Raw genomic sequence first — 17,779 nt, forward strand, 5'->3', positions numbered from 1 at the left:
GCTGAAGACAGGAAGGTTAGCTTGTAGGCAGGTGCCATGAAGTGCCTGTGAAATTGAATGGAGTGTAAACAGCTTATATTAAATATTATTTCCTTCCAATAACCATAATATTCATCTAAAGATATTATTACATAAAACTACACAAGCATCTATGTATTTGACATGTGTTTTTGATTTTGTATACCAGTATGTTAAAAATATAAAAATTGTTACTGTCTTAGAAATCTGAAGGGGAAGAACAGCTTTCTCAGCAAAGGTGATACCAAAATTTGCTTTAGAGAATTATATATAGAAAATGCATTTAATATATACTTGTCTTCCATCATTGGAAGAGAATAGGAAAAATGGAAATTTAGTCTCATTTCAATTTCATCTAAATGTAACATTAGGAAAAATTCTAATGTTTCTAAACATCTGGAAGTCAGTTTCACAAAATGACATACTTTTGTGAAAGAGAAATTCTTTTCAATATTCACCACTTCATGATAGACTGTAAAATGTGTTTTGACAAAATCTACCCCTATGTAAATAAGATAAAATGCTGCAATTCAATGTCAGTTATACTTCAACAATGAAAAAATGCTGCAATTCTTTTTCAAAACTAAATGCTTTCCTTTAGAAGTATTAATGATGTATGAATTCCTTGGGATATTTTAAAATAAATAAAATTTCCTCATTAAAGCTGAAATCTGAGCAACGAATACTTTTACAGAATAGTGGTTTTAGTGCCTCTAAGTGATATTATTTAATTTTCACTGGAAGGAAAAGATTTTAAGATAAATATACCTCTCAACTAATTACATTAGATATGGTGACATGTTATCATGCAATAATACGTACAAATCTATTACTGAAGACTTTAGAATTTTGAACATTTCAAATAAGATAAAAGAATGTTTTTTACTATATTGGGAAACCTATGACTCAAAAATATTTTATATTGACCTTAACATGATATGAAAGCAGTAGATACATATATATACACAATACTCATTATTAGTTTACTAAAAAGTAAATATTTTTCTTTGTAAATAATTAAATTCAAAATTAAATTTTGTTTTTGACTTGATAGCACATAGTATTTCTTTCCTTAAGAAACATAAATAATGCTGACATAAAAGGAAAGACTTTCCAGAGATTAAGGACTAAAAGAATCATGGTTTATATAGTACAGGATTTAAAAAAAATCCAGACTTTCCAGTAGCAACATCCTCACAATAAAAATTGCTAGTGATACTGAATGAAAACACTACTACAAATTTCAAGTATCTTTTTTCTCTTTTATACCTGATGCTGAGTCAGGAGACTCACTTCATCAACACAAAATCATTTTATGAAAGCAAGTGTTTTCACAAATGAAATGGATGGTTTCTATTTGCAGTTTCAAATACACTTTAAGTAAAAATCTGAATGGTTATTGGCCAGATTTCATAAACACAGATAAGAAATCTGGACAGTTCAGACATCAAATTCCTCCTTTCTTAGTTGGGTATTTTAGTCTGAATGCATTAAATTTAACCATGGTTCTCACTTCATTTTTGTTGATTGAGAGAATATATTGAACAATCCAAAATAGATTTTATTTTTTATTTTATTTTATTTTATTTATTTTATTTATTTTATTTTCAAAATAGATATTATTTTAAACTACCAAAAAACTAAAAACCCAAGATACCAGATTCAAATTTATAATAAACTTTATTCAGAAATCAAAATCCTTGCCTGAATCAATAATTGATGTTACTTATGGTCCATATTAGCACATCCTTACATCACATAAAATTAGAGTGCAGCATCCTCTGTGTTTTAACCGGTGAAGAAGTTGCACAGACTTCTGTTTGCTTTAAACTAGACAAACGTTGTATCTGCAGGTAAGCTGTCCTCTGAAAAGCTCGAGGAGAATGTTCAGTGATATAGCAAAATGTAGAATTAGCAGTATAGGCGTTAATTAAGATACAGTGTTTGTAGAAATTATTCTAAGTGGTAAATTCTTATTCAGATTAGTTATGCTTGTAAACAATTTACTGGACTATAAGAAATAAAATAAGAAAATGGCCACCTAACATCAACAGTTATTGCTCAGTGGAAAAGGACAGCAAGGACACTTGCAAGTAAAAGAATTGGATCAATATTAACGTGATTTTCATTTCATGCTTCCCCAACTCCAGTAAGCTGACAATATACCCTGATTATGTGAACTGCCTCAGAGTAACAGAGAAAAGGTTATTAGAGCAAGAGGTGGAAATGGAATGCACTTTTTATATTGACAGGCCTGCTAATAGAGTATACTGATTTTCCAAGACATGCAATGCATTTTTACAATTTAGTTCTGACAGCAAAACTGGAATTTCATTTATTCCTAATTCAAAATATTCATATGTAAGCAATATTTCTTAGGGAGGACCAACAAAGGGGATATTCTCAAACAGCATTTTTAGACTGAAAAAAATGCAATTAAAAAGGTGCAAGAAAATATTATTGAATTTAAGTGCAGCACTATGTAAGTATAAGAGGCTAACTTAATAAGCTGCCTAATGGACTGAATGTAGAAAACTGCATTCTGTGCTCTTTAAAGGAAATTTGATAAACCACATTTTAAGAATATACATGATGATAAATGTAGAATCCCTGTGCATTTTTAGACTGGATATTACTTGGTAGGGTTTTGATTAGTCATGAAGTTAGGGTAATTTTTAAATATTTGAACTAGGATTTTATTATATTAAAAATCACATGGCACACTTTACTTGTGGAAGAAAATGCTAAAAGCTTGAGGGGAATATAGAAAACTTGGGGCAGTTTGGAATCCTTTAAATAACATACAGAGAAGAGATGATGCATTATTCATCTTTGTGATTATTTGAGTACACAGCATAGTGTTTGGCTCCTGTGTTAAAGTGCACTTAGAAGAAGACTAGCATGAAATAAGTCCATCAAAAACAGCAAAGGCAGCTACTTTACATGGCTGTAAGTGACTTTCATCCCCACTCTGTACTTTTCTGGCACTTTCTAGATTTTCTACAACAAGCATGTTTCTCGGAAGGAAGGAAGGAAGGAAGGAAGGAAGGAAGGAAGGAAGGAAAGGGAAAAGAACTAAAGAAAACTTGTGTCATGACTCAAGAGGAGTAGAGGGCAGATAAGTAGCAGAATGGCAGGAAGAAAGTTTTGGCAATCCTGGGAATGAAAGTAAAGATGACTCAAACAACTTAAAGGAGGGCTGAGAGGGTGGGCACGCTTCCCCTTGCAGTGGGTGGCATCAACCTGGGGGAATGATGAACCTCCTAGGGGAGGTTTTTCTTTGAAAAGCCTGTCACACAATTCAGTGTGGAAAGTTTACTTTAATACCCCCAGAAATGGGAGTAGGAGATATTTTGGCTAGATAAGCAACTGGCTCAGAGACTGAAAGAAAAAAATTAACAAAAATTTCTCTTTAATTATTAAAAGAATGTAATAGCTATGAGATGGTCCTGATATAGGTTATTTAGAGCATTTTTAAAAACACACAGAGCATTTTAAAATACATTTTTTAAATGACACAGGAAATGTATGCTGTAAATGACACGAAATTCATCTGTACTGGTATGTCTTTATGGATTATATAACTTCATAGGCTACAAGAGTAAGCCAAAATTTAACAGGTAAGTTTGAAAGTGGGGACATTTTCAATAATGCTCTTGCTTTTAAGAGTCTGAGTCTCCTTCTGACTGCTCCCTCCTGCTCATGCTCTCTCTCTGTATTAAATGAATAAAAAAAATTAAATCTTAAAAAAAAAAAGAACCAAAGGGTTAGACAATCATATGATATTAAAATAAGAAGCTGGCACCAAAAAGAGCTAAAAGATGGCCCCCTGCATTTCTTTTTCTCCCTCTCTTTTAGAAGAGTTTATATCATTAACTTTTCAGTGGATTATTTTACACATAATCAGATCACCTAGTTCATTCCAGACATGGAGCATCAATTAATAATATGCCAGTTAAAATGGAGTTATTGATGAACAGTAAGAAGATGTTTACTAGTGTTTTTACATAAGGCAAACAGGCTATTAAGTAAAAAAAAATTAAATCATATTTCTCAAATATGTAAACTCTTAAAAGAGAAGTCAGATAATTAGCTTCTTAACAATTTTTATAGATGCATTAGTACTTTTATTCTCAGCAGTGTCCTTATTTCTGCAAGTATCATGTTACAGTAGCCATGCATATGCCATCAAAACTAATTTAATTCCAGATTCATTACAGAGCTGCTTTTTATTCATCAAGGTCATATCTTGATGGCTTCACAAGCTTAGATAAATCAGGTGTTAAGCAGACACATCTCTGAGGAACCTAAGGATATTCTCATTTGCAGTTCTCAGCATATCTTATTATTTATTGCCAAAGAAATGACTGATTAACTTTGTCATCTTTGCTCCATGTTTTTTTTCCTTCCAGCTGAAGCATCCTGCCCTCTTCTGTGATGCCTGATCAGACCTATTTAAGATGATGTCTTTGATCACAAACATGAGGGAACTTGCAGTCTTAGGCTTTGATGAAACATTGTTCCACTATAATTTTATGGAAGGGAAACAGAGTCCTAAATGATAATTGACAGTCAACAAAAACAACCAAACTTATTAAGATTTTGCACTATTTTTTGACAGCATAATCTTTAAGCACCAGAAATGCACCAGAAGTTAACTAGTCTAGCTTTTATTTAAACATATAAACTATATACAAACCCTCCCTCTTCAATCATTTCCTCATTAACTAATTTGCCCTGAAGAACACCCTGCAGGTCAGAAGATGAATTTATGAGTTTTAAAATATTTTCCTTATATTCTCCCTTATGATCTATAAAGTTCCTAGTGATTGGTTAAATTTGCACTTACATGAAATTTTACAATTAGAAAACACCTACATAACATACTTAATACATACAAAATTAGAACATTAAACATCAGGAAAATCACATGCCTCTAGGTTTTTATTAATCATATTCCAACACCAAGGCTGAAAGTACATCAAATCACACCAAATCTTTTGCACATGACAACCTCATAAATTATTCAACTCATTAGTATTACTAAGAAGCATGAAAAACTCCATCAGTATTAAGGATGTTTTCCAACAGAAAAAGGTCAACCAAAAGTTTTAATAATGAAATTGAAGGGAAAGCTTTTCAAAGTCAGTATGAAACAAAATTATTATCCTTTGTGTCTTTTTGAAAATATATTTAATTCTGATTATTTGCTCATATAAAAGAAAGCACTGTCAATATATCTGCCTTGTGGCTTCACATAAATTGTCTGAAAAGAATGTCCAAATTATGGATAAGTGTCCCTGCCCATCACGTGAGAGTTTAACTATAATTTAATCTAAATGTTTGAATTTAGGGAAAAATCAAGTGATATAAATATTTTAAATAAAATACCATGTCTGCTAATTCAGTTTCAGTTCTATTACATGAATATAGGCTCACAATCTTGAAACTTAGTATACCATAGGAACAACCTGACCAGTGTTCAAATCCCAGGGACTGCTTTGATGGCCATGTAAATATTCCCTGTTTAAGTAATTTAAAGTTATTTCCTCAGTGTGTACAACTTGTTTAAAATTCTGAAAACTTTGATCACTGACTCAAACACTTCTAGCCATATCAAAAGTTCCATTTATTAAATATCCTTCTGTCCCTAAAAGAATTTTGTTGCCACAATGTAGATGAATACAAAATTATTCTTCAGGAAAGATTATAGCAGAGTTCCTGCACATTAAATGCCTAACTTTCAAGGTAGAATGTATAGGGAGATTGAAATAGTGTGATTATTTAACAGAGGAAGGAACACAATGAATTTCAATTAGTCCTAGGAGCCCTCTCAAAATGTGAAGATTTGTACAATAAATATACCTTGTCTATATCTACACAAACGAAAGAGTTCAATCATTTGGATGTTAGTCTACACACTGCTAGACTTTATGACACTTAAACACATTTAAATGTTTAAAAATGGCAGGCACAGTGGCTAGATGATGGGCAGAATTTCTGACTTTTATATGGATGTTCTAGCAATATGTGATACAAAAGCTTTATTTAAAACACACAAATATTTTTTTAATTAAGGTTTTTAACATTTATTTTATTGGATGACGGGCTTTGTAATAATTACTGATATTTACATCCTATTTCTTCTGAAGAAATTAATTTATATATAGGTTAGGAGGCAAATTATAAGTTTGGAGGATGATTCAATACTACATTTTTCTCTTGGCAGTTTGTAATTCCTCCTTCTATTTCTTTTTTCTTTTTTTAAAGATTTATTTATTTGAGCAGAGGGAGAAAGATGGAGGGAGGGACAGAGGCAGAAGGAGAGAGAATCTCAAGCGGACTCCCTGCTGAGTGCAGAGCCCCATGTGGGGCTCGATCCCACAACTCTGAGATCATGACCTGAGCCAAAATCAAAAGTTGGACCCTTAACCAACTGAGCCACCCCAGCGCCCTGCCTCCTATTTCTATAAAAAGATCACACCAGGGAGTACTTTCTCACTCATTCTTCACAATCATCCATGTTTTATTCCCTACTCTCTACATGGTTCCAAAAATCCACTGATGTGAACTGTGATAAAGATTAAAGGGGTATGCTCTTGAGGCACAATCGTTTTGTTCTCCTTTGTCTTCCATTACATGACCTTAACCCTGAGAATGACCTGACAATAACTCTTGTATAGGTACCATATAGCTTTCCTGAATATTTTATGGCATACATACGGTCTTTGTTCTAAATATGAATAAAATAACAACATACCTTTCTTTCCTTGTATAAAAGAACCCAACTCAAGAGAGATAGTAAGTTCTGAATATTGATGATGGTGATCCAGTATTTAAAATTTATAAACTGCTACATATTTTAAATATTCTATCAGATGTCTTAAAAGATTTTAAGGTAAAAGATTTTAAAATTTGTTTCTGACACATTTTAACAATGGTTTAATAAAAGAGATATTTTATAAATTAAACAAAGTATTCACTTTTACAGAGAACCAAAATATTTTTTTCTAAGAGACTCTTTAAAAGCAACCTATAGAATGCTGAATGCAGTATAATGTAGATCCTATATAATTAATCCATTGACAATTCAGTATCACTAATTATGTCAATTTAGTCTAAGTCTGTTACAAATTGTCTTAGATATTTCTATTTTCAAATGGCATGCATTGGAATAAGTTGGTTAAAAGTCTAAATTACTGGGTATATGAAATGAAATTTTAATAATTTTAAGGTCATGTTATAAAGTATGGCACTTTAAGTAGATTTTAAGTAAAATCTCTTCTACAGAGCATAAAGATAACACCTAATTTTAAGCATAAAAATAATACTTCAACTCAAGTTTAAATCCTTAGTTGCCCAAATCCCATAGGTGGATTCTCTTGTTGATTAAAGAAATCCCCTATAGTACTGGTCAACTCTAAGGTTTTTTTCTAGCATGTTCTTTCTTTCAGTTAATTTTTTTCTATGTAAATTTATGTTGTAACTTTTATCTTAGGAGTAATAGCTTCATATGAAATCCTTATGTCTTTAATTATGTTTGAGTCTTACTTAGTTATATCAATTCAGTCTATTTGCACAACAAATTTTAAAAGCTTTGCACATTTTATCAGGATTAAGTATTTTCTGTTTAATCCATCAAGAACATGAATACTTATGAATATTATAAACTATGGTAAATTTTAAAACATATGGCTGACTTATCATACTCAAGTAAATGAAAATTAACATGAGAATATAACACAAGTATTATAAGAATAAAAGTGGTTAATAACAAAAATGTATAAATAGTGTTCACTAATGGTATTTTCTGAGTGTACAGAGTTTATAAAATTTTGAGATGATAAATCACACTTAAACTTGTTAGAGCACTTAAAAAGGGATAAAATAGTCCTATTATACTTATTGGCAGACAGTAATTTAATATAGTAGTATTTTCATTAAATCACAAAAAATTTTGTTATTTTCTATTTATTATACATTTCTTTAAGGACAAATTAGGGTATACTTCTACTGTAGTATGATAGTTGATAATATCTTTAATGTGAGATGGTCTTTTTTAAACTTTATTTGCAACCCAATGGAGGACTGGGAACTTAAGACATATTATAGCAGGATTTATGATTATTATTATTTTTTTAGATTGAAAGGAATAGTATAGTAGTAAAATAGAGAATGTCATGTAATTAGATTATTAATAAGACATTTGTTTTAGTTAAATACACAAACATGTGTATGTATATATACAAGTAGAAATGCTAAACATACGTGCATATATTTCACGTATATATGTAATATTCACATAGTATGCATGAGTGTGTGTGTACACATATACAAATTATACAGGAAAATATTTAAGTCTGAGTATTCAGTTACAGTTGTATATATTTTTTATACCTTGCATCTTGGTCACCAAAGCTTGAAAGACACTGGAAAAGAAACTGACTTTACTCTTGTTTTAGGCTGTATGAGACGGATGTGGGTAATAACTAGTTATATAGACACTGTACTCTATTAAGAAGTTGAAAGGTCTAAAATATATCATGGGTGAAATACTGGGTTGATTAAGTGTCACCTATATGATGCTGAAGGATAAAGCAGTACATGGTATTTTTGATTTATGACATAGACAATTTTAAACGCTAGTAAAAAAATCAATTATCAACCATAAAGAGTTGTCATACCCAGAGTATTTTTGTGTAAGAGGCATTGGTACTGACCATACTCTACTGCCGCTTTGAGCAGTGCTTCAGCATGAGTGGAGCCAAATGCATTACGAACAAACCGTCTCCTTCGACGAAGATCATCCTCCCAGTAATCCAAGCGCCAGAAATCATGCAGTTGACTAGGAATGAGTAAATAAACAGTAGTCACTATTAATAACAATGTAAAATGGGAAATACATTTTTTACATAACATTAAAGTTTTATTTTCTTGATCTCAATGGAAAACCAAGATGATTTTTGAGATATATATTTTTTACAATTGTGTCTACATACATATGTTTCCTGTACAAATGACCAAAACTTAAAATAGTAACATTCTCATATTTTAAGCATTGTAATACCCAATTCCGCTTTCTTACAATGTTCTTCCTTCTACTAAAAACATTAATAATGGGGAGTTTAGTAACAAATGTAGCATCAAATTACAAGTATTAATGGCACAGTTTTCATTCTTTTACACTGTTTTTAATAAGGCTTGTAAATCACAGGATAGACCTCACTACAAATAGTTTGCAATTTAATGACCATGGTTTCTTAGTAGACTGAATTAAGAACCATAAAATATTGCCCAGTTGGATTTGGTGGAACAATGATTAAAATAATGTGCTGAAATATTCATTGAAATAATTCCCTGCTGCCCACAGCAACCTGAGAAAAGTGCAATTTTATCCATTATTAATAATACTGAATTACAGCTGCAAAAAATTCCACTATGTGGTAATTGTCTTGGTAAATTATTATTCTAACACTAACAGAGTCCTTGGATGATTTTACCACTTTCAGCTAATATAAACCATTAACAATCACACCCTTCATTGGGTAATATTGCCTACACCATGTTATGCTCTAAACCAGTATTAAAAATCCACAAGATATTTCAAGAAACTATTGAAATTTGTTCATCATATATCAGCGGAATGTTTCATGATATATTTTTTGTTTTCAATTTAATTTCAATAAACACTGGTGATAAATGCTACTGTTTGAGAAGTCTGTTTTTCTCTATCTACAGTATTTGGAGTAATATACTTAAGAGATAATATTCTAATTTTTCTGAGCAGCACTATTCATGAAAACATATAAAATGCTTTCATAGAAGATTTGATTTCATTTTTATTTTGCTATTTGATTGTAAAAAGATACTTTGTTTGATTAAAGCAGAAACTGTGTGTGTTTTGCTCATCATTATATCTCTAGTGCAATGCCAGAACATACCATTTTCTATACACTGTTTTAAATATATATTCAATTAATTAATTATACAAATTGGTACTTTAGAGATATATAGACATGAATAGTCACTGAGAACAATAATTTATTTTTTAAAAACATTTTGGATTTTGTAACTATATGATTTTGTTTCCCACCACTTAATTGTAAAAGAATATACAAGGTAAGGGATATATAAAAAGGACATTAAAATTACAAGCATTTGGAGTATATTTGAACATACTTGTTTTTCTATATATAATAATTATTATAACTTTATTTTTTTGTCATAATAAGATTACCTAAGAATAATTGTTATTAGTGCTTCTGTTACTAATTTAAAATAGGAAAAAACATAGGACAATTTCCGGGGTGCCTGAGTGGCTCAGTTGGTTAAGTGTTCAACTCTTGATTTCAGCTCAGGACATGCTGTCAGCATTGTAAGATTGAGGCCTGTGTTGGACTTCATGCTCAGCATGAAGCCTGCTTGAGAGTCTCTCTCTCTTTCCCTTTGCCTCTCCCCATTGCCTCCATTCTTGTTCTCTCTCTCTCTCTCTCTCTAAAAATCAATCAATCAATCAATTAATTCTTAAGTTAAAATAAAATAAAATGAAATAAAATAGGGCAATTTCTATCCTTAGAAATATAAACTAATCCTAGTGGTTTATGAAAGACCCTGCTAAAATCTTGCTATAAAGATTTTCCTTAAGCGTAAGATAAAATCAAGTTCTGAATTCATTAGGACAGATCTAATTTTATCTCAAATTTCTTACCATTTGCATACTTTTCTATATTCCTCCTGTTGAGTACTGTTGAAAAAATCTGGACACTATATATAAGACAAATATAACAAGACTCTTAAAGGTTGAAAGTAGGGGATCCCTGGGTGGCTCAGCGGTTTAGCGCTTGCCTTTGGCCCAGGGCGCGATCCTGGAGTCCAGGGATTGAGTCCCGTGTCGGGCTCCTGGATGGAGCCTGCTTCTCCCTCCTCCTGTGTCTCTGTCTCTGTCTCTCTCTCTCTCTGTATGTCTACCATGAATAAATAAATAAATCTTAAAAAAAAAAAAAAGGTGGAAAGTAGAAGGCAGACTGGCAAGAGACTCCAGAGCCTAAGAAACAACATAGTATTCTCAGGATTATCTTTTTGCCTCATGCATCCTAGACTTTGAAGCAAAGAGGTTAGCAATCCAGAGAGACTAGAAAAAAAGCCCCCAACAAAAGCCCAGTTTCTTTAGACAAAGAACCAGGAAAGATGCAGCTCAACAAGACAAAAAACTTTTAGACAACTATTTTATTTTAATTTTTTAAAAGATTTTATTTATTTATTCATGAAAGACACACAGAGAGAGGCAGAGGGAGAAGCAGGCTCCCTGTGGGAAGCCTGATGCGGGACTCCATCCTGGCACCCCAGGATCATACCCTGAGCCAAAGGCAGACAGACACCCAACCACTGAGCCACCCAGGTGTCCCTAGACAACTATTTTAGACACAGAGAAACCGTGGCCCTACTTACTCACACCAGAAAGTTTAAGTGAGAAGCCAACATCTGAACTCTAATCAAGGTATAATGTGGTACCCTAACATCCTTACTGGGATGGTATCAGAGAGGGTCAAATAGAGAACCAGCACTTTCATCTCTGTTGACTGGTAACAGGTATCCTACCCTCACTAAGTCAGTGGAGACCATGTGGAGAGCCTGGAATCCATCCCTCCCCCCCTTCCCCCCTGCCCAGTTAGACAGTAATGAGGTATCTTTCTCCCTCTCCACTGTGGTGGTATCCGGGGAGGCCTAGTAAAGAATTAAGACTGTCACCATTGATCCATACCAGTTAAGTTAGCCCCCACTAGTGGACACCACACAAGAACTGGAACTCCCACCCCTGCCAAGCAGTAATGACAAGCTGTTAACTCTTTGAATATCAGCACAGTCCAAGTGGAGAATCTAGATTTATACCTCCACCTGGCAGTAAAAATGCAACACTTCCCAATTTCTCCTAATGGATGAATTTCAGAGAAGTCAACTAAAACAGGTTTAAATAAGATACAGAATATCTCAGAGAAGAATAAGAAAATATCCTGCTTCAATCTAAAGTTATTTATTATAGCAAGAACCTGGATCTCAAACAGAATGTCATTCATAGATGTTAATGCTGAGGTGATGGATGTTAGAATTTTCTGGAAAGGATTCCTTTTTTTTTTTTTTAATATTTTATTTATTTATTCATGAGAGACACGGAGAGAGAAAGGCAGAGGGAGAAACAGGCTCCATGCAGGGAGCCTGATGAGGGACTTGATCCCAGGACTCCAGAATCACGCCCTGAGCTGAAGGCAGATGCTTAACCACTGAGCCACCCAGGCATCCCTCTAGAAAGGATTCTAAACCATGTATGATTTTAAAAATGCTTTACTGGGCAATTATGAACAAATCTAGAGCAAAAATTAGAAGATGTAAAAAAGTATCAAGTAGGTATTTTAGAACTGACAAAGATAACAACCAAAATAAAAAGCTCAGTGGATGAGCTCCACAGCAGAATGGAAGGGATAGAAGGAAAAATTAGTTATATGGCAGATAGAACAATAGATATTGCTCAATCTGAATAACAGAGAAAATGGACTGAAAAAAATGAACAAAGCTGCGGGAATCTATAGATTATAGCATCTAACGCATTTGGTCATTGGAGTTCTGGAAGGAAAGAGAGCAGGTCTGAAATAGTTCCTAAATAATAATGGCTGAATACTTTACAAATCTGGCCAAAAAGTATAATGTACAGATTTAAAGAAGCTGACTAAACTCCATACATAACAAACCCGAAGAAATTTATGCCAAGACACATCATGATTAAACATCTGAAAACAAAGGACAAAGAAAAAAATCTACAAAGTAGCCAGAGAAAAATGACATCTCACCTACAGATATAAACAATTAGAATGACAGCATATTTTACATCAAAAGCTGTGGTGGCCAGAAGAAATGGCCAAGTATTTTATGTGCTGAAAAAAAGAACTGTCAACTCAGTCTCCTACAACCTGTGAAAATATCCTTCAGGAATAAAAAATAAAGATTTTTCAGATGAAGGAAAATGAAGTATTTGTTGCCATTGGAGCTAGTCTAAAAATGGCTAACGGCAGTCTTATAAACACAAAGGAAGTCTAAAAAATGGCTACAGGCAGTCTTATAAACACAAAGCAAGCAATAAAAGAAACACTGGAACACTAGGAAGGAAGAAAGAACACGATAAGCAAAATATGAGGAAATATTCCTTTTCCTCATGAGTGTCCTAAATTATGCTTAGCATTGAAGCAAAAATTATAACACTTCTGTAGTTCTAAGTGTGTGTAGAGGTAATATTTAAGACAGATACACTATAAATGAGGGAGAGTAAAGGAATGTAAAGAAGTAAAGATTCTATACTTCATTTGGACTGGTAAAATGATACCACCAGTAGACTGTGATAAAACACATATACAATCACTAAGAAAGCTATATAAAGAGATATACTAAAAAACACTATGGATAAATCAAAATGGAATTCCAAACAATGTTCAAATATCCCACAGGAAGACAGAAAAAACAGAGCAATAAAAAACAAGGAGAACAAACAAAAATTAAGTAAAAATGTTTTAAAAAGAATTCTATTTATAAGAAACCAACTTCAAATATAAATAATACAGCCAGGTGGAAAGTAAAAGAATAAAAAAGACCTATCATTCAATCATTAATTAAAGGAAAAGCAGGAATGGTTATATTAATATCAGATAAATACATACTACAGAGAAAATAAAATTACTAGAGACAAAGAAGGACCTTATGTAAAGAGAGAAGGGCCAAACTACCAATTAGACACCAATCCCAAATGTGTATGTGCTAAACAACAGAGCTGCAAAACAAGTCAAGCAAAAACTGGTAAACTGAAAGAGACAGACAAACACATAGCTATGGCGTGAAGTATATACTGATAGACCTTCTTTTAGCAACTGATAGACCACTTAGTCAGAAGATCAGCACAGATACAGAAGAACACAATACCACCACCAACCAACATTTTTAGAACTCTCCAACTAACAGCAGAATACACATTGTTTTCAAGTGTCTATGGAATTTCTATTACCTACATTACCTAGATAGACAATATCTTGGGCCACAACACACATCTAACAAATTCAGAAGAACTGAAATGATACAATGTACTCTCCTACAAAAATGGAATAAAGATAGACATCAATAACAGAAAGACAATAGAAAAAATTCTCTAAACACTTGGAAGCTAAAGCAACACACTACTAAATAACCCATGAGTCAAAAAGAATTCTCAAGGGAAAACAAAAAAATAAATGAGTTGAATAAAAACTTCAATAAATATATCAAAGTTTGTGGGACATGGCTAAAATAGTAACAATAGGAAAATTTAAAGTACAAATACATGTATTAGAAAAAATGAAAAATCTTAATTCAATACTCTAAACTCCCAATTTGAGAACATAGAAAAATAATAGCAAAGCAAGCAGAGGGAGGAAATAATAAAGATAAAAGTAGGAATCAATGAAATTTGAAACATAAAAACAATAGAGAAAAATCAATGCAACAAAGAGCTGATTTTTAAAAAATACCAACAAAACTGACAAAGGAAAAAGAAAGACAGATTACCGATACCCACAATGAAACAGCATATATCATAGACTGAAGACATCAAAAGTATAAGTAAATACTATGAAATTCTCTACACACATAAGTTTGACAGCTTAGACAAAATACACCAATTCTCAAACAGTACAAACTACCACAACTCATTCAATATGAGTAGATAAATGGATAGATCAGTAACTATTAAGAAAGTTTAATACATTAAAACTCCCCAAAAGAATCTCCAGGTCCATGTGGAATTACTGGAAAATTCTGACAAACATTTAAAGAAAATTGACCCCAATTATATATGATTTCACCTAGAAAATAGAGAAAGAAACATTCCTCAATTAATTTTATAGCCAATGTTAACACCAAAATAAAAGCCAAAGACAGTACAAACGAAGAAAACTACAGACTAACATCCCTTATGAATACAGGCACACAAATGCTTAATAAAATATTAGCAAACAGAATTAAGCAATATATAATAAAAATTTTACAGGAGGTCAAATGAAGTTTATTCCAGGAAAGCAAGTTTCGTTCAGTATTTGAAAATTATTTAATATAATCCACAACATTAATGGCTAAAGAAGAAAAATCATGGGACCATATAAGTCAATATAGAAAAGAATTTGACACAATTTAACATCCATCCACGATTAAAGAATTTTTTAGAGAAACAAGAATAAAGGACAATTTCCTCAACTCAATAAAAGCATCTACAAAACACTATAGCTAAATTATACTTAAAGGTGAGGGACTGAATGATTTTTCTCTTAAAACTGGGAAAAACACAAAATATTTGTTCTTACCTCTCTTATTCAACACAGTACAGAAATTTCTAGCCAATGAAATAAGGCAAAAAAGAAGAAAAGGAATACAGAATAGGAAAGGGAGAAATAAAACTATCCCTATTTGCAGAGGACCTTAATGTCTATGTAGAAAATCACACAAACTCTATCAAAAACTCCTGAAAACTAATGACTGAGTTTAACAGGGTCATACACACAAACATCAACTGTGTTTCTATGTGCTAGCAATGAACACATGAACAGTGAAATAAAACCCCAATTTAAAATAAAAAAAGGAGAGAAATACTTAGTTATAAATTAAAAAACAAACATGTACAGGACTTGTGCGATGAAAACTACATAATAGGGATGAAAAACACAGAACAATATCTAAAAAAAAAAAAAAAATGGAAAGCCATGCCACATTCATGGATTGGGAAACTCAACATAAAAAAGATTATCAATTCTCCTCAAATTGATATACAGGTTTAATAGAATATCTATCAAAATTCAAGGAAGGGTTTCAATATATATGAACAAAATTATTCTAAAATTTTATAATAGAATGTTAAAGTGGGAGGAACCAGTTTACTTGATTTCAAGACATTAAATAGTTGAAGACTGTGTGATACTGGCCAAGGAACAGACATATAGATTAATGAAATAGAGAACCAAGAAATAAACCCACACAAATATGACAAACTGATTTGGACAAAGATGGAAAACCAATTCAATGGAGGAAAGATATCTTTTTAATGAACTGCACTGGAGCAATCAAACATCCATAGGCAAAAAGAAAAAACATACCCCTCTCTCAAAAAAATTCAAAACAAGAGACAAAAAACCCTGACCTAAATCTCATCGTGTAAAAAAATTAACTCAAGATGGCTCAGAAACACAAATAATTTTAAAACTACAAAAATTTGGGGGGAAAAGGAAAAAAATCTTTGGTATAAGGGTATAGTGTTTGTAGACTGGACACCAAAAGCTTAAGCCTGGGAAGGAAAAATTGATAAAGCAGACTAAATAGAAATTAAAAACAATTGCTCTCCAAAAGAACATATTAAGAAGATGAAAAGAGTAGGTCAAAGTATCTGCGAACCACACATCTGACAAAGAACTAAAATCTAGAATATATGAAAAATCCTCAAAACCCAACAGCAAAAAAAAAAAAGCAAACTATACAAGTAGGACATATGCAAAAGATATGAAGAGACATTTCACTGAAGAAGATATACAGATGGCAAATATACACATGAAAAGGTGTTCAATATCATCATCCATTAAGGATAGGCAAATTAAAACCACATGAAATATTACTATACACCTATCAGAATTGCTAAAATAAAACAAAGTGACAACAGAAAATGCTGGTAAAAATACAGAGAAGCTGGATCACTCATTTATTTGCTGGCAAGAATGTAAAATAGAATAGTTACTATGGAAAACAGTAATCTTAAAAGACTAAACATGCAATTATCATTTGACCCAGTAATTGTACTGATGGGACATTTATCCTAGCAAAATGAAAGCTTATGTTCACAGAAAAACATGTATGTCAATGTTTATAGCAGCTTTGTTTGTAATACCCTCAAAATGGAAACAACCCAATATCCTTCAACAGGTAAATGGTTAAACAAATGTGGTACATCCATACTATGGAATACTATTCAGCAGGAAAGTAAGACAAACTATTGATAACTAGAACTGATGAAATAACAGTAGGTATTGGAAGTTGTGCTTTCTTTGGATCATCTAAAATTAGTTCTTGACAACAGGCCAATCCCATGGGTAACCCTACGTAGACTGTGATGGGAATGGTACCTCTGAACTCGCGATATGTTCCAGCAACACCTTCCTTGTCCTCGTTGTGAATCTACGATAGTGTGGCACGAAGTAGCTTTCTAGTTTCTCCACCACTCTGGGAGTGGTGGAGAAACTTCTTTCCCTCCCCTGTCCAACCTTCGCAGAAAAGAGGACTTTTCCCCTCACTTTCTTTTCTTAAAATGTAATCACTTACTGAGAGATAGTCAACATTAGCAACAAATACACTGGTTTCTTTTATAGATGTTCCCTTCTGATGAGTCTGAAAATCCTAACACAAACGAGGTCCCTAAAAATGTGCAAGTTACACTGATCCAAGAAAACTCAACAAGAGACCAGAATAAGCACCTCTATGGCTTTGGCCTCATATAATCTGGAAAAAGCCATGTTCCTGGAGGGTGCAGGAGAACGCAGATGGTATAAAAGAGGATGAAGAACCAGGAACAGTGGAACCAGAAGCAGGTTGATTATACAGACAAGCTGCATACTCTGTAGGAAAGGTATAGCAGTGTTTTGCACCTTCAGTGGACTCCTAGGTCAATGCAGAGGAAGAAAGTCTTTTTCCTGCCACTAGGAAACCCGATGGA

The 17,779-nt window shown here is 32.6% G+C and overlaps 1 protein-coding gene across 11 annotated transcripts in view; it reads right to left on the reverse strand.

Annotated features, from left to right (window-relative positions):
• NBEA (neurobeachin) overlaps positions 1–17,779 on the reverse strand; it is a 668,634-nt gene that overhangs the window by 229,448 nt on the left and 421,407 nt on the right. For all 11 annotated transcript variants that reach the window (XM_077868099.1, XM_077868094.1, XM_077868093.1 and 8 more), the window contains one exon: positions 8,739–8,863. In XM_077868099.1, the coding sequence (XP_077724225.1) occupies positions 8,739–8,863 (125 nt within the window). The remainder of the gene's footprint in view (positions 1–8,738; positions 8,864–17,779) is intronic.

Source organism: Canis aureus, chromosome 24 (assembly GCF_053574225.1).
Source record: "Canis aureus isolate CA01 chromosome 24, VMU_Caureus_v.1.0, whole genome shotgun sequence".
Taxonomy (NCBI): domain Eukaryota; kingdom Metazoa; phylum Chordata; class Mammalia; order Carnivora; family Canidae; genus Canis; species Canis aureus.